The 17,577-nt window shown below is 36.8% G+C and overlaps 2 protein-coding genes across 4 annotated transcripts; both read right to left on the minus strand.

Annotated features, from left to right (window-relative positions):
• Positions 1–1,525: 1,525 nt before the first annotated feature.
• On the minus strand, positions 1,526–14,418 carry LOC128506850 (NACHT, LRR and PYD domains-containing protein 3-like). 3 transcript variants are annotated; one of them, XM_053477451.1, is made up of 10 exons: positions 14,265–14,418; positions 10,536–10,685; positions 10,319–10,351; positions 5,920–7,723; positions 5,462–5,635; positions 4,973–5,146; positions 4,631–4,792; positions 4,184–4,360; positions 4,035–4,081; positions 1,526–2,713 (listed from the first exon to the last, which is right to left on the minus strand). In XM_053477451.1, exons 1-10 carry the CDS (start codon positions 14,275–14,277, stop codon positions 2,166–2,168), a joined length of 3,282 nt encoding a protein of 1,093 aa, XP_053333426.1. In that variant the 5' UTR covers positions 14,278–14,418; the 3' UTR covers positions 1,526–2,165. The 3 variants fall into 3 exon arrangements, with proteins under 3 accessions (XP_053333426.1, XP_053333425.1, XP_053333427.1); XM_053477450.1 differs by lacking the exon at positions 14,265–14,418 and having other exon boundaries at positions 10,536–10,704; XM_053477452.1 differs by lacking the exons at positions 1,526–2,713; positions 4,035–4,081; positions 4,184–4,360; ... (2 more) ...; positions 5,462–5,635; positions 14,265–14,418 and having other exon boundaries at positions 5,916–7,723; positions 10,536–10,704.
• A 1,448-nt stretch (positions 14,419–15,866) lies between these two features.
• On the minus strand, positions 15,867–16,789 carry LOC128506967 (stonustoxin subunit alpha-like). Its single transcript, XM_053477583.1, has one exon. It carries the CDS (start codon positions 16,787–16,789, stop codon positions 16,178–16,180), a length of 612 nt encoding a protein of 203 aa, XP_053333558.1. The 3' UTR covers positions 15,867–16,177.
• Between the last annotated feature and the right edge of the window lie 788 nt (positions 16,790–17,577).

Here is a 17,577-nt window from a genome sequence, read left to right on the forward strand (position 1 = left end):
CTAGGTAGGGGAATTATGTTAAAATGCTCTTCATCAACTACAGCTCTGCATTTAATACCATAATTCCCTCCACACTCACCACCAAGCTGGAGCACCTGGGACTCAGCTCATTAATGTGTCAGTGGATCTCTAATTTTCTGACTGGCAGACCACAGGCAGTAAGGATGGGCGGACATGTCTCAGCCTCACTCACTCTTAGCACTGGAGCCCCCCAGGGTTGTGTTCTGAGCCCCCTGCTGTACTCTTTGTACACCCACGACTGCGTGGCCACTACCAACTCCACCACCATCATCAAGTTTGCTGATGACACTGTCGTGGTGGGCCTGATCACCAACAATGATGAGTCGGCCTACCTAGATGAGATTGTAAATCTGGAGAACTGGTGCCAGAGGAACAATCTCCTCCTAAACGTCAGCAAGACAAAGGAGCTGATAGTGGACTTTAGTACAAAGCAGGAGAGGAACTACCAGACCCTCATCATCAACAGGAGCCCAGTGGAGAGAGTGGACAGCTTCTGATACCTCGGTGTTCACATCACGCAGGACCTGTCATGGTCCTGTCACAACAACACCGTGGTGAAAAAGGCCCAGCAGCATATCTACCACCTCAGACACTTGAGAGACTTTAGACTGCCTTCTAAGTTGCTCAGGAATTTCTACTCCTGTACCATAGAGGGCATCCTGACGAGAAACATCACGACCTGGTTTGGAAACAGCACCATGCAGGACAGACGAGCTCTACAGAGGGTGGTGCGATCAGCTGAGCGCATCATCCGCACTGAGCTCCCTGATCTGCACTCGATCTACAGCAAGCGGTGCTGGACCAAGGCCAGGAAGATCGTGAAGGACCTCAGCCATCCCAACAATGGACTGTTCTCTCTGTTGAGGTCAGGAAAGCGGTTCCACTCCCTGAACGCCAACACAGAGAGACTGAGGAGGAGCTTCTTCCCGCAGGCGATAGGGTCTCTCAATCACACCACCACACAGGAGTAATATCTTTTAAACATTGACATTGACTGGACAATCGTGGACACACTCATGCAATACACATTTATATATCTGAAACCATTGCACATGACACTTTCATAAGTCACTTTTCATGCATATTTGCACAGCCATTGCCACTTAAAATTTTTTATATATACTGTACTTTTTTCCCCTTCCCTTCCCCCCCCCTATATTCCTATATTTCTATATTTTATAATATTTTTATTATGCCCTTATTTGTACAGTTATTTTACTAATTAAATTTATTTTAAACATATTTCTTTTTATTAATATTTATTCCTTATGTATAGTTTTTCTTTTCTTTTTAAGGTCACTGGCGGCCATACAAGCATTTCACTGTGTATGACACGCATATCGTACTGTGTATGACTGTGTATGTGACAAATAAAATTTGAATTTGAATATATATATATAAATATATATATATATATATATATATATATATATATATATAGAGAGAGAGAGAGAGAGAGAGAGAGCACTTTGTTAGGAATACGTTTTCCAAACAAATACATAAATATAAATGTATTTATTTACAGGATTAAATTTGCATTTAACTTGAGAAAAATGATATAATCATCTTCTACAGCAACACATTTTTACATCTTTGTCATTTTTGGTTCAATATTTGACAAGATCTTTAATAGGAATTATGAAAAAAAAAACAGCTCAGCAGAATGGCAGCACATGAACAGCACAAAACTGTACATGGTCTTTTTCTAGGCTTTATAGGTTACGATTTTCTCTCTTTCTTTTACATATGAAGGTATGACCAAAATTGTTTTTAAATGATTGAGAACACTTACATATATATAAAAATAAATGTCTGTATTATGTGCTCTATAATCATATTTTAACAGTTGAAAAAGACATGTAAGTAAAGTAAAATATGAAATAAATAGAGATTAAACCTCAAATTGAAAACCAAACTGAAAGTGGCTCCCTTTTCTTTTTGCTACCGTCCTTGATAACATTCTTGGTATCCATGGTGCTATGTCTTCACTAAATCTTGTTTAAAATGCAAAAACAGAAACATAAAAAATATATAATCTTTTTTGCTTGGCTTGACACTGATGCAAATAAGTTTTAAATGGTTTTAAAAATATATATATATATGGTTTATCCATGCTTCTATGCTTCACTCTTTAATTTGGTCCTTTAATCCAGCTGGCACAAAGTCAGAGAGCCCACTGGCGCATAGAACCCTGGGTACACCGGCTTTTTGAACACTGTGCAGAATGTGAATATGTGTGTGAGTGTGTGTGTATCTTGTGAGACGGAGTAGAAGGACAGTATTCCAGCAGGCCAGTCCAGATACACACCTATCCTGTTTGATTTTGGCATCTTTATGTCTACATCCTCTGAATTGTGCCTGACACTGTAACCGTTGTAGTAAGGGCAGAGCGACCATGAGACTTCGTTTTCCCCAAGCTTTATTTGAGCATCCAACATTGCCAGGTCTTCTTCTTTCCTCTGAATATCAGGATAGGTGATGCCAATTTCTGATGACCAGTCTTCCAACCAAACTTCCCAATAACAACGCTGGCTCAGACTCTCATTACACAGAACTTGTTGATACAGCTGAAATCTGTCCGAGTTATCTGGGTACTGCTGTTTTGGAAACGTGGCAGAGACCTTCCTGTTCGACTCGGACAGACACAGATTTGAGTGGGCCGTGTCTGGGTTAAATGTGAGCTCACAGGCATCTGCATGAAAAGAAAAGTGGTTATTGATCTCATATAAATACTGTATGTTAACATGTATGGCCCTAAATTAGCATTAATCCATCTACTGTACATAAAACCCTTAAATTACAAACAAGATTTATTTTCTTGATGAGCAATGTATAATAGTGAGAGAAAGTAATTATGATATTGATAATAGTGTTGAATATTTGCTTATAACAGGATCTCTAACAGTAGTATAATAAATGCGCTAATTCTAGATGCTGCGTTTAGTCATTGATGGAGTTTTCAGTTTTTTTCAACATTTATGGAAGGATTCTTTAGTTTCAGTGCTTTGTACAAGTCAGAGTTGAAGCTTTTTAACATTTTTAAAACAGTTGCTTGGCAGTAAAATGCTGCTCTTTTGGAAAACTCGACAGAGTACGTTATGGAAGGTGTCCTGGCACTCCGGTGGCACTCCGGAGTAGCACCTCTTTGGGCGGTTATGTCAGGGTTGACCCCTAGAGGGTGCCCTATGCCCAAAGATTTTTGTACTTGTGGACTTCATGTTCCAGGATGCACCTCGTTCAGGTGATGGGAGCACTCAACTCGACCAAGATGACTAATTAGGCTGGCTATAAATAGCCACATTTTGAGTTTTTTTTTTGTCATGCATCTCTCTGGTTAGTGTTCGGTCTATTGGAAGGCTCTTTTGTTAATCTGTTCCTGTTTTCTCCTGATTCATGTTTTTGTTTTGTCATAGTCTCTGGTTTAGTTTGTTTATGTTTTAGTTGCCTGTTTGTTTTTTTCTTTATTAAAATCTGTCACATCTTTAAAATCTGTCAAGTATTATGCCCTGTCTACAACAATGACAATACAGACGTGACATTATCTTATCAGGAGGTGATTGCTGATTTCTATTCCTAGTGATTAATATGGTTAGCAAGGTATTTCCCTAATGCACTGAGTAGATTCTTATTTTTTAGACAACCATGTCAGAGGACATATGCTGTGGTCATGGCCAATTTCATTTCAATGAAATGTTAGTTACTTTTATAGTAAAAAACAATATTTCAAATGTATCTGGCACTGCTGGTATAATCAATCATCAGCTGGTGATAAGCAGGGGGTGTGTTTAATTGTCAGAAATGCTTGGTCATATTTTTAAAATGATTAATTAATTAATTTCAACTGTCATTACAGTATAATGCACACTCTGCCAGTGATATTCATCTGCAAGTATGCTCCAAGGATGAAAACAGGATACAGTTTTTATTAGCTACAAACCTTGATAATTTTATAACAGAAAAGGAAAGTCAGAAAGAGGAGGAATAAAAGGAAAAAGACCGTCAGAGCGACTTACACTTTCTTATCCCTGCTTTGATGAATTGTTCACTTTTTGGTTCAATCCTACAGAAAGAAAGCAACATTTTCAAGTTACATCATGATTATGTCTAAGACTGTATGGACAAACGTAAGTGGCCCATAACTTACGAACATCAGTTCTCTTACTTGACTGTCTCCAACTTGTAGTTTGGATTATTCAGTAGACCAAAGAGCAGCATTTCTCCCTCATCTCCTGGATTATTGTAGCTCAAATCAAGATCAGCTAGGACTGATGAGGAGTTGGAAGTCAGAGCAGATGCCAGTGAAGAAAACCCATCTTGTCTCACTAAACAACCAGACAACCTGAAAACAACAAATATATGAAAGCAATGTTCTTACATTTTACATTTACAGCATTTTCCCTTATTTTGAGCAACTTGTGGTTTTTATTTACAGTAATTATTCATCTGAGCAGTGAAGGGTTAAGGGCCTTGCTCAAGCATCCAACAGGGGGACATATGGTGGTTGTGGTGTTTTAATCTGGGACCTTCCAAACCATACTTTAAAGCCTGAGCTATCCCTGGCCCATGTTCTAGACAACAGTTTCACTTTAAGTACTGTTTGAAACCTAACCTCAGTATCCGCAGTTTGCACTGATCATTGCTGAGTCCTTCAGAAATAAGCTTCACTCCTGAATCTTGCAGGTCATTGTTACTCACATCCAACTCTCTTAAGCTCATGAGAATGGAGGAGAGAAATGAGCAGCTCTTCTCTGTGAGATTACACCAGCTCAGCCTGGATATACAACGCCGTCAAAATTAAATCATAATTTGCATTAGGATACAAAACTCTAATTGTGGTTGTCATAATGCAGGTCAATAATCTTTAGTCAAGTTCATCATTTAACATAAACTGTATGATTTCTAATTAGATGTAACTAATAACTAAATTAGTTTTGCAGTTATTAACACTTACCTCAGAATCTGCAGGTTACAATATAAATGTTCCCCTCCAGACATCAGAAGCTCCAGTCCTGTGTCCTGCAGGTCATTGTAGCTCAGGTCCAGTTCACTCAAAGTACATGAAACTGACGTGAGAGCTGAAGCGAGTTCAGCGCAGCTGCTCTGGGAGAAATGGCATCTTGCTAACCTAAAGGCAGTGATTGAAGTTAGCGTAAATGTACAGTCAAGTACATCCAGAAGAATTCATCCATTTCACTCTATGACAAAAATTTCAAAGCACTTTTGTAAGTAGCTTTGGATAAGAGCGTCTGCCAAATACTTTAATGAAAATGTACTAGTATTATGTGTTACAGTCTAAGTTAAATATATGGTGTCATAACAGTTAAAATAGCATTACATATGATCTATAATTTCAGTTACAATTTTTTTATAACATTTTTCATGTTGACCCGACTGTAGTAATGGTGTAAATATGTTGTATTCCTAAAAACACACTACTGACCTAAGTTGCTCCAGTTTACAGTGTGAACTCTTCAGTCCATCAGAAAGCAACTTGGCTCCCTTCTCCACTCCAAAATTATCACTCAGGTCCAACTCTGTCAAAGGTGAGTTTTCAGCCTCCAGAGCTGAAGCCACTGTCTCCCAGCACGTTTCCTGGAGCCCACAACCAGCAAGCCTGAAAACACAGCATATATACAATCAAAGTCTAACATATGAATGGAATTACAATATAAAGAACTTGATAAATAACTGAATGATGGAATGTTAGTGATGCAATTTTTTTTGGCTGATACTGTGTTTTGTTTTTGTCTGACTTGCCATGATTATTTTTTATAAATGATTTATTTGACACTGACCAGCCAATTGTCAGTCATCAATCACAATCATTTACTCATCTTTACTAGAAATACCAAGGACTTAAAGAGGAATGTTCAAGAATTTGACAAAATTTCAACTCACAGAGCTTTTCTGCAGCATCTCACAGCTGGAATGAGTCTCCTGTATGCAGATTTTTTCTCATTAAATTTTTTTGGATTGAGTTCCTCCAAGACATCCCCAGACATTAGAAGCAAGTAGGCCAGTGCTGAACAATTAGATGAGGATAATTCTCTATCTGGAAATTTGTCTGTACACAGATATTTCTTGATTTGGTTGTTCAGGGAGTCATCGTTCAGTTCCATCAGACAGAAGAAGTGATTAATAGATGTTTCAGGGGACAAATTAGGAGCTTTGTTCTGCATTTGCTTAATGTATTGTATCACTTTGCCTATGCTCTTTTTGGTTACCTCTGTGTGTGGAAGTACACCTTGTAGAAGTTTCTGATTCTTCTCAAGGGAAATGCCTAACAAGAATCGAAGAAAGAGATCTAAATGTCCATTCTCACTCTCCTTGACTTTATCAACAGCATTCTTTAATAAAACATCCAGCTTAGTTTCCACAGGAAGGACATCCCTAAAGAAAAACTGTAACTCATTCATCTTTTTGTTCAGGTAAGAGTTGAAAACATGGAGTGCAGCAAGAAACTCCTGAATGCTTAAATGTATGAAACAGTAAACCTGCTTCTCGTGAAGCACAGATTCCGTCTTGAAGATCTCTGCACACATTCCAGTGTACTCTGAATCTACACTGACCTCAATACCACACTCTCTCAGGTCATCTTCATAAAACATGATGTTCCCCTTTATCAGCTGGTTAAATGCCAGCTTGGCCAGCTTCAGGATCATTTCTCTGTTCATTTCAAGCAGCTTCTTCATATCTCGCTCCTCTTTCTCATCATACTTTTGGTTTTTGATTTTCATCTGTATAAGTAGGAAGTGGATGTACATTTCAGTCAGTGTAATGGGAATTTCTTCTCCATCATTTTGCACCACCATTTCCTGAAGCACAGTAGCAGTGATCCAGCAGAAGATGGGGATGTGGCACATGATATAAAGACTTCGAGATTTCTTTACCTGTGAGATGATTTTAAAAACAGCATTCTCATCTAATATTCTCTTTCTAAAATACTCCTCCTTGTGTTTATCAGTGAATCCTCGCACTTCTGTAAACAAGCTCACATGCTCCGGAGGGATCTGATTGGCTGTTGCAGGTCGAGAGGTGATCCAGATCAGAGCAGAAGGAAGCAGGTTTCCTTCAATCAGGTTTGTGATGAGAGCATTTAGAGATGCTTTCTTTTGTGCACTCCTCACCTTACGGACACTGAAGTCCAATGGAAGACGGCTCTCATCCAGCCCATCGAAGACAAATGCAAGCTTGAGCTTTTCATACAAATCTGCTTCGGTGAGTTTTTCCAGTTCAGGGTAGAATTCCTGCAGTAACTCATGAAGACTAAATTCTTCATCTTTAATCAAATTAATCTCTCGGAATGGAAGGAGGAAAATGCAGTCTATGGCTTGGTTGGCTTCTCCTTCAGCCCAATCGAGAATAAACTTCTGCACAGATACTGTTTTTCCAATTCCTGCAATTCCCTTGGTGAGCACAACTTTATTTTCTTCATTTTCCTCTGAAACACTAAAAATCTCATTGCAGTTAATTTGTTTTTCTTGAGATTTTTTCACATTAAAAGCTTTGTCAATTTTTAGAATTTCATGCTCCTTGTTAACTTCTTTGAATTCTCCTTCAGTGATGTACAGCTGCGTGTAGACCTTTTTTAGATGTACTTTAGTTTTTGCATCCTTTTTGCCCTCAAAAATGCACTCAAATTTTTTCTTCATTTTGGTCTTGTGACTCACTAAAAACTTCTGTAGAACGTCTGTAGACAAGTCTGTGGTGGAAGAGAGAAAGTGTTTTTAGATCTTTGTGTCAGATGTTACTATGGAATACTGAAGTATACTTACAAGCATTTTATACGTGTCAAAGGCTTTTATTGACAATTACACTAAATGTACTGTATGTTGTCTCATCGCTTAAATTCAAAAGTGTGGTACTTTTTGTGTTTCTTTTTGGCAAATAAAATGTTGACTCTAGCTAGAGCTGAGCTCACCTTCTGAGCAACGTACCTTCTGAGAAACAGTTTAAATCTCACAATTAACAGCTTAATCTGAAGAGTGGGCTTGTTTAAAATAAAATGCAAATAAAACAGATAAAAATGTTTTTTGTAATGACACATACAATACAGCCAAAAAAATAATACATTTTCACAAAGTCTGCTACTTTAGTGTTTTACATTTACATTTAGGCATTTGGCAGACGCTCTTATCCAGAGCGACTTACATTTTTATCTCATTATACATCTGAGCAGTTGAGGGTTAAGGGCCGTGCTCAAGGGCCCAACAGTGGCAACTTGGTGGTTGTGGGGTTTGAACCTGTGATCTTGAACCTGATTTTTAAATCTTTTTGTCAGATGTTACTCTGGTATATTAAAGTATAATTACAAGCTTGTGAGTGTCAAAGTCGTTTATTGAAAATTAGACTAGGTTTATGTAAAGAGTCAGTATTTGCAGTGTTGACCCTTCTTTTTCAAAACCTTTGCAGTCCACCTGACATGCTGTCAAATAAATTCCGGGCCACATCCAGCTTGGAGTTTGTCAGAATTTGTGGGTTTTTGTTTGTCCACTCATCTCCTGAGGATTGCCCAAAGAGAATAAAAGTCTGGGGAGTTTCCTGGCCATAGACACAAAGTTTTAATGTTTTGTTCCCTGATCCACTTAGTTGTCACTTTTGCCTCATGGCAAGGTGATCTATTATGCTGGGAAAGGCATTGTTCATTACCAAACTCTACTTGGATGGTTGGGAAATGTTGCTCTCAGAAGATGTTTTTGTACGATTCTTTACTTATGGCTTTATTTTGAGTGAGCCCACTTGATTTTGGCAATGGCTGTATTTTATGTGTCTTAAAAAACAGTTTTATATTTTTTTATTCACATTTTTTTAAACATTCCCACTCTTCAGATTTAGCTGAGTGGGACATTTAATGTAACATTAACTCTTCCTCAGAAGGTACAGTAAGTTGCTCAGAAGGTAAGCTCAGCTCTACCTAGAGTTGCCATTTTATTTGCTCCCCCCCCAACCCCCCCCCCCCCCAAAAAAAAAAAAAAAAAAAACAAAAATGACCCCAGTTTTGTATTTGAGCAATGAGACAGTTGAAGCAATGTGTGTGTTAAACAGGGTTAAAAAGTTTTTATTTGTGCATAAAAGCACAAATACTAAAAATGGAAATACAATTTTTTTTAATACTACTTTAAAGTAATTTTGTTTTGTTTGGTAAGCTGGAAGGCTACTGTTGCTAAGCGTGAATAAAGCTTGTATTGCATGCTGAAACAGGATAAATCATTGGTAAACCATTATAATATGGTGATAATGTTCCAGAGAAAAGACGTGAAAATAATTAAGGTACTTTTATGAGCTGTTAGTAGTAACAGAGCCATACGAGTTTTTGCAATAAAATCCTCTATTTAACCTTTTTAGTTATATCAATTTTAAATCTGTTTCTTAAGAGCTAAATTTTAGTGTTTACCTAATAACAGCTAACCCTAGCCTTCTTCATCTTTAAATTACATGTTACTTTAATAATGAGAAAAACACTGAGATTGTCATTATGGCTAAAAATTTTAAACGGATCTACGGTAAGTCAGTTTTTAGTGAAAAAATCCTTTTCAGCTTGTTTTGAAAAAGAAAAAAAATCAAAATGGGTGAGGAATACTTTATAATGTTCAGAACATGAGTGGGTTAAAAAGAGGTATTTCACCAACAGTTTTTTTTTTTATTATTATTATTCCCGATTTTCTTCCTTAATTTAGTCGTGTCCAATTCCTCCCCGTCATTGGGGGCTTCCATATTTGCGTGAGCTCACAGACGCCCCTGATTGAATGTGGAGCCATCAATGTGGGTGCCCGAAGTAGCTCTCATCCCTCCCCAGTGAGAGAGCTCGGCCAATCAGCTCTCTTTAGGCCTCCGGCTGCGAGAGTTTACAGCATCACCTGCGGATCGAACTCGCGATCTCCGGATGATAGGGCGAGCACTTTCCCACTGCACCTCTCGGAGACCCCACCATCTGTTTCTGCTAGAAAAATACACTGCCACAAAGGGGCATGCACTGGAAGTTCATTTGAAGCTACACATTAAAGTATTGCGTTTAAAATAAGGGAAAGAAACCAGAATGCAGTACCTAAGTTATATTTAAGCTGGAACATTTGTAGACCTCTAAATCTTAGGTTAGTTTTTTAAAAATGAGTAAAAGGTGTGAGCCTTAAAAACATTTTACATATCTCCATCTATTATACAGTACATACAGTATCTGCAATCACTGGGTGATAAATTTCATCCCTACAGTATATCTTAATTTCAATATAATATTAAAGAATCCATGCTTTACCTACATATTAATAGTGGACAAAAGTAGCTTAAGTTGCATAATTACCCATTTTCTTCTTTTTAGTCTCTGTTTGCCAATCTTCTCTCAAACAACCGACAAACAGAAACATAAAGATAGAGGGACAAAATCACAAATCAAAGTTTTTCTTAACTTGAACATTAATTAACAAACAGCCACTATCAAAAAATTTGTTTGCTATTTATCTTACTGTATTAGACAGCTACACTATATTTTATTTATGAATGTATTAATATTCACATACGAGTGCCAGGAGTGTTGGTGCTCATGTTTAGAGTAGTATGATCTGAGATTGTGCTGTTAACGATCAGTGGAAGAATAACATTACTGCCGTTTTCAGCCTTCACAACAACGGAGAGTCCATCAGAAGGACAAGCAGGAGACTGGGCTTGTGCTGTGTCAACACATAACATTTAAAAAGTTATTATATTACAGTCACTTTATAATAACACATAAAACAGCCTTAATTGAGTCAGTAGTTATTACAGAACGGTCACAATACAACCCAGGAAGGTCAACCCGAAGGTCCATTAATATTTTTATCTCCTAAAACGCTTAAGAGACTTTCTTTCTAATTTATTATATATAATATAATAAAAAATATATAATTACCATTATTTAAATGACAATAATAAATGTAATTTTAAACTTATTTCAAAGCAGCTCAAACACAGTATTGGTGCTGATTTAATTACTTTTTTATGTTATACATATAATATAGAAAAGCAGTTTGTCAAGGAAGCTACTTCTGAAGTGACCAATCTTGCTTGCCTAAAATTTTTTAATTGCTAACTTCAGCCGTTTTGGAGGAATGATTTTTTATATGTGCCCCAAAATGGCCATTTTAAGTACAATTATTCAGTGTGAAAAAAATCCCATAGTAAGAATTTTTCTTTTAACATACTCTAAATCATGGTGGCCACAGTTACTGACACCCCTGATGTTAATACGTGTTACAACTCCAAGACAGCACAATCTTCTTCTATAACATTTCACAAGATTGGAGACTACAGATAGAGGGAGTCCTCTCTCATGCACTCGGTGCTTCAGCTCACCCCACAGCTTTTCAATTGGCCATGAAAGGAGCTTGATTTTGTGTCTGCTGAACCATTTTTGTGTAGATTTCACCAGATGTTTTGGGTCATTATCCTGCTGAAAGACCCAGTGATGACCCATCTTCAGCTTTCTGTCAGATAGCCATCAGGTTTTGATTTAAAATGTCCTGGAATTTCAGAGAGTTTATGATGCCATGCACCCTAACAAGGTTCCCAGGGCCTTTGGAAGAGAAATAGGGCCACAGCATCACAGATCCTTCACCATCCAGCATGGCGTGCTTTTCTGCATATTCATCTTTAGTTTTACTCCAGACCCAGACAGTGTTTGTTGCCAAAAGTTCCATCTTAGTCTCATTTGACCACAGCAGACAGTCCCAGTTGAAGTCCCAGCAAACTAAAGACATTTATGTTTGCGATAGTAGGTGAGAAAAGGCTTTTTCCTTGCATGCCTTCCAAACAGCTTGTTGGGATGTACAGTAGATAGCGTCTGATGGTTGTTATGGAGACTTTAGCCCAATCCCAATTCTACCCCTTACCCCTACACTTAGCCCTACCCCTCCGTTTGGCGCGTTCACGTGAAGGGGTAGGGGTGTCTCATTTCTCTTTAGGTTTGAGGGGTAGGGGGAAGGGGAAGGGCCAGATAGCCCTCCAAACGAAGATTTTTCGGGACCTCACTTCAAACGAAGGGCTAAGCGAAATTTTCAAGATGGCTGCTCACTCGAGCAAGCAGACCCATAAATCTAAGTAATTTTTGCCATTAATAAGGATTTTTATGACAAGTTTTCATTATATGTATATTACCTTTAGTCTTGTGTTTGTGTTTATGGTGTTGTTCTGTAAAGAAACATTTGCCAAAAAAAATGCTAACGTTTGCTAGCGGATAGCATAGATTGCGCGATATTACAAAAATATATTTTTATGTCATATACACTTTACTGCATGCTACAAACAAATATAAAAGTTCAGTAGCACGGCAGTTTGCCGAGCATTTGATAACGCATTGTTTGTTTTGCTTACGGCCATACTGTATGTGTACATGTGAATGAAGGGATACGTATGATGACGTATAACAGTGTTGTAGTGGTGTCCCATTTCTTAAGGGGAAATATTTTAACCCTTCCCCTTTCCACTTTGTTTCAAGGGACAAGGGGAAGGGGCGAGGGGTAGGGGAAGGGGTAGAAAATAGAAATGGGATTGGGCTTTTGTGACCCCAAGATGCCACTTTTTGATGCAGTTCTCTAACAGTGAGCTTTGGAGATTGGGACCTCGTCCAGCCTTGTCCTCACCAGTTGTTTTAAACTTATTAATGATTCCTCTGACTGTAGATATAGGTAAGTTTAGGCCAGCAGCTATTTTGTTGTGGCCATTGCCTGACTTATGAAGGTCGACAAACATCTGTCTTACTTGAATGGGGCGTTCTTTTGTCTTTTTCATGTTGAAGAGTGGATAAGAGAAATAGGCCTCATGACTCATATCATATTTATACCACAGGCATACAGGAAGTAATGAATTATTAATTAAAAGTTTCTAGATACTCTGATCAACTTTATAAACTACAGTAAAATGACAAAAATAGTCAAATTACATTTATTTACTGGAATTGTTAGGTCATCTTTTTTTCATTTAAGTTAAGGGTTAGCTTTTTCTACAATTTTCAGTGAGAGATTATGCTTCTGCAATAAAAAAAATAATAATTTGTTAGAAGCCTAAGACACATCTTAACCAGGGATGCCAATAATTATGACCAGTACTGTATGACCTGTAAACTTGTTGCTTAAATTGGTTTTTGGTAAAAGCTTAAAAAGCAAAAAATATGTAGTGTACGTAACCGTGTCAAATTCATCCAATTTTGCATTTTAGAATAAACTTTTTTAAGTTTATGTCTTTTCATGTGAAATCTAAACTGGTGTTAAAGTTTCACCTGAATTTATATTAGCCGTGGCACTACTGTACATAAAAGGCCATGACATTGTATTTGGCAAAAGTGTTTCTTTTAATCAGATAAAAATATAAACGTTTATGTAGCCTATATTTACAAAAACCGAAGCATAAATTGGGATTATTAAGTATTATGAAAAATGTTGTAATACACTTTTTCTCACCTAGCTAAGACACTTTTTAGCACCAATACCATGTTTAGGCCAAAGTTACTGTATATTACAAAAGTATATATTACTGTCTGTCTTAAAACACATTGACAATGTTGCAATAAATGAAGGTTAAGCACTTTTTGCATATTTGATATCTTTTAGAACAACCCAAAACACGTTTTGATGGTTAAGTATTTAAGATGTGAGCGTGTGTGTGATGTCAAATATGTGAATTCCTTATTACAAAAGATCCGATTTTCTGTGAGTCTAATCCCTTCCAGTGAACCACCGACTCATACGACAGGATAACGAGACGACTGGAATGTCAAATATTTTACACAAATATGTGGTGTGTGTCGCGTAGAGCGTAGACTGTTTCTGTTCCAGAGGCTACAGTTAGGGGGTTGTGTATCTGGGGTGGTGCATGTTTTACACCAGACGCAAACCGTGCTGTCATTAAAGCAATAAAGGGGGAAGTATTTATTTTTTTAATTAAAGTTAAATAAAAAAAAAAAGTTGTTTATTATACAGAAATTAAGAAGTGTGTATATGTGTATTGTTACAAATAAATGTTATTACTACTAGCAAAACATTATACTTATTAAATAAAGTTGGAAAATAATTTGTTATGGAACACATTAGGTTCAATTGAAAAAAAAGAGAAAGAATTTGTATACCGCTGTTGTCACAAACAAGTTGTATTACACAACATTCACTTGCAACTATATAAGCCATAAACATGTTACATAATGCTCTCCTGAGCTCTTACAGGTCTACAGTAACATTGTCATAAACTGTGTGTTTCTGCAGCTTTTCTCTTCTACTCACCCTGAGGAAACATCTCGCCTTTTCAGATGCACAAATATATATTCACAAAAAGACTCCTGGAGCTGTATAGAAGTATAAAAGTGCACAGCACAGCAGTTTCTGTTTCACCTCAATGCCACATTCATGAACTTCCTCTAAAAGACTACCAGTTTACCGAAAAGTTGCTTTCAAGTGGGGGATATGAAGTGGAAGGCCAATGGGGACAGGATATCTAGAAATGCTGAGATGATATGGAAAGCCATTGGGGAAAATGTTGAATCTTTTCTCTTTTTCTTTTTTCAGAGTAGATCAGGGCAACATGGTAGATAAGCTCTAGGTCCTGGAAACTGACACCAGACAGAATAAGACAATGGAAAATGGACACTTTTGGAGATAAAGATTAGTATTTTTCAACTAGTTTACTTCTTCTGCTTCTCCTTCTTGTTTTTTTTTTGTTAGTTTTTTTTCATGGTGGAAGTAACCTCATCTTCCTTTTAGTTTAAAACCTTTTTTTTTTTTAAATACTTTATACCTTGTCTTAATTTATAAGATTCACAATGTACTCAGGTTTACCTTTTAAGACCCACATTTTTCACTGGACATCAAGTCACTATCCAAAAACAGGAAATTAAACATATAACTTCCATATTGTACTGGTGTTAGGGTTGCACCTTATAACTTCATGATATGATAAAAAAATGCATATATCAGTGTTTGATAAAAATATCATATATAATAGGTTAATGTCAAGTTATGAAATGTAATGTATATGCTTGATCAGGTGCCAAATTGTTTTAAATGTAAAACATAATCATACGGAAGTGCAATTTAAGTAATCTTACAAACAAAACATAAATGTTGAATGTTTATTTATTTATTTATTTTTTTTTTAAATTAAATTAATTATTATTAATTATGTTCCTGTGGTTCTGACAGATGCAGATGCAGTAAATAATTTATTTTAAAATAAAAATAGAAAAAACTATGTAAAGGATAAAGACATAAACAAGGACAGGCAATACGATGGTCAGTCAGTCAATCAGCTAACAGCAACCTAAAAATCAACAGAAGGTAAGGCAAGTTAAGATAAAAATAGAAAGAGAAATAGAAAGTCTAAACACACCAAAGCTTAATAAGTTCACATACGGCACACTGAATGTTACTGTACTTTGGAACTGAGCCAGTGTCCAAAGTTTGTTTATAAAGGGTGTGTGAGTGTGTGTGTGTGTGTGTGTGTGTGAGAGAGAGAGAGAGAGAGAGAGGAAACAGATGCTAATGATTAGTGCTTGTATGAATGTAAGCATGTCAGAAGAATGATGTCCAGAGATTGTACTGTGTCCTATGGTGTTTCCTGGGAAATGGAGTTTGGTCAGAGGGTATTCATATTTGATCATATTTTACACAAGAAACCAGGCTTATATTTGGGGATTGACTGTTTTGTCTCTAAATACCTTGAGAATGCTGATGATCTCATGATTTCTGTGACTATTTATTCACTACAAAACATGTTTCTCCTCCATGGTCTTAGTTTTATTTACCATGCATAGTTTTTGTTTGTCCTGAGATACTCTCTAAAAAAAAATCGGATGTAATGACACAAAGGGAGTTGAGTCAGAATGCAAGTGCAGCTTGTTCTTTAATACAGTGAAGTTTTAACATTAATAAACACAATAGTGAAATACAAATGATTGGCTGGGCTTGAAACAATAGGTTAATGCTAATGCTGACAATTAAGCCAGGACTAAGGCAAGCACTCAAAAATGTAACCTGCAGAACAAACGTCAAAATAAAAGACCTACTGAATGCACAGGTGAAAAGAAACACAAAACCAGACTGTAATACTGGAAAACTCATGACATATACATAAAATATAACCTTTTATTTTTATTATTTACGTCTTTATTATCAAGTATTATAATACTTTATTTGGTCATTTATTCCAGCTGGCACAAAGTCAGAGAGCCATTGTCTACACTGAACCCTGGATACACCGACTCCCTAAATGTTGTGCGGAATGTGTGTATGTGTGTAAGTCTGTGTGTATCAGATGAAACATTGTAAAAGGACAGTATTCCAGCAGGCCAGTCCAAATACACGGCTATTCTGTTCGACTTTGGCATCTCTATAACTGTGTCCTCTGAATTGTGCCTGACAGTGTAACCTTTGTAACTGAAGCAGAGCGCCCACGAGACTGGGTTTAACCCAAGCTTTATTTGACCATCCCACACTGCCAGGTCTTCCTGTTTCCTCTGAAAATTGGGATATGTGATGCCAATTTCTGGTAACGAGTCCTCCAAGCAAACTTCCCAGTAACACCGCTGGCTCAGACTCTCGTTACACAGAACCTGGCTTAAGAGCTGAAATCTATCCGGGTGATCTGGGTACTGCATTGCTTGGGCTGTGTATGACACCTTCCTGTTCAACTCAGACAGGCACAGTTCTCTGTGGGCTGAGTTTGGGTTAAATGTAAGATTACAGGCATCTGCAGGAAGAAAAAAAAATCTAAGAAAATATGTTTCAGGTATATAGGTACAGCACAAAACCATTCCTTTAGTATTTCTTTAAACCTCTTAATTGCAACTGTGTTTTATTTATTTATTTCTTTTTAAGGTCAGTGGTAAAACGAAAGTTAAAAAACAATCAAATTGGTTATGTATCACAATTCTTTTGTTTGGAAATTCATGTAAATGAATCTAAAAAAGAAAAAGTTGTCAGCCTGAAAAGTGACCAGTTAACAGCACCTCAGATTCAAGGCGTTAAAAAGTCTTTACAGAGCAGAAGCAGCAGAAACATCTCAATATCAACTGTTCAAAGGAAATTAATGCATTTTTTAGATGCCTTCAGCATTCCTTTACAATGTAGAAAGAAATAAACATCAGGAACCATCATGGAGTTAGAAAGTGATATATATATATATATATATACTTTTGGGTAATGTTGAAGTTCCTCTATAATCCTAATATTAAATACCAAATTATTTATACATTGACAGGCAGCATAACATCCTGTTTTACGGAAGCAAATAATTTGGTAATTTGGTTTTGATTTGTAAGAAAAATCTGGGAAAAATATATCCACGATATTTACAGATTCACAATACAAATCAAATTGGCACATACACATAAAAAAATATATATTGTATAGGGTGATATCTGGGTCAAATTTACAGACCTTGCTAATGTCATACAAGTGAAGTTGTGCCAGAAAGAGACCAAAAGAGAATGAAAGAGAAAAAGAAACATAAAAAAAAACAGGCAGCAGAACTTACACTTTCTGATTCCTGCTTTGATAAACCGTTCACTTTTTGGTTCAATTCTACAGAAAGAAAGGAGAA

Source organism: Clarias gariepinus, chromosome 18 (genome assembly GCF_024256425.1).
Source record: "Clarias gariepinus isolate MV-2021 ecotype Netherlands chromosome 18, CGAR_prim_01v2, whole genome shotgun sequence".
Lineage (NCBI taxonomy): Eukaryota > Metazoa > Chordata > Actinopteri > Siluriformes > Clariidae > Clarias > Clarias gariepinus.

Excerpts from the sequence above, each read along its gene's own strand:
- LOC128506850 (XM_053477450.1), bottom strand. The coding sequence starts at position 10,704 with ATGTTATGTGTTGACACAGCACAAGCCCAGTCTCCTGCTTGTCCTTCT. Across the intron at positions 4,082-4,183 it reads TACAAGTTGGAGACAGTCAA|GATTGAACCAAAAAGTGAAC; the intron begins GTAAGAGAACTG and ends TTCTTTCTGTAG. Across the intron at positions 2,714-4,034 it reads CAAAGCAGGGATAAGAAAGT|ATGCCTGTGAGCTCACATTT; the intron begins GTAAGTCGCTCT and ends CTTTTCATGCAG.
- LOC128506967 (XM_053477583.1), bottom strand. The coding sequence starts at position 16,789 with ATGGTTTTGTGCTGTACCTATATACCTGAAACATATTTTCTTAGATTT.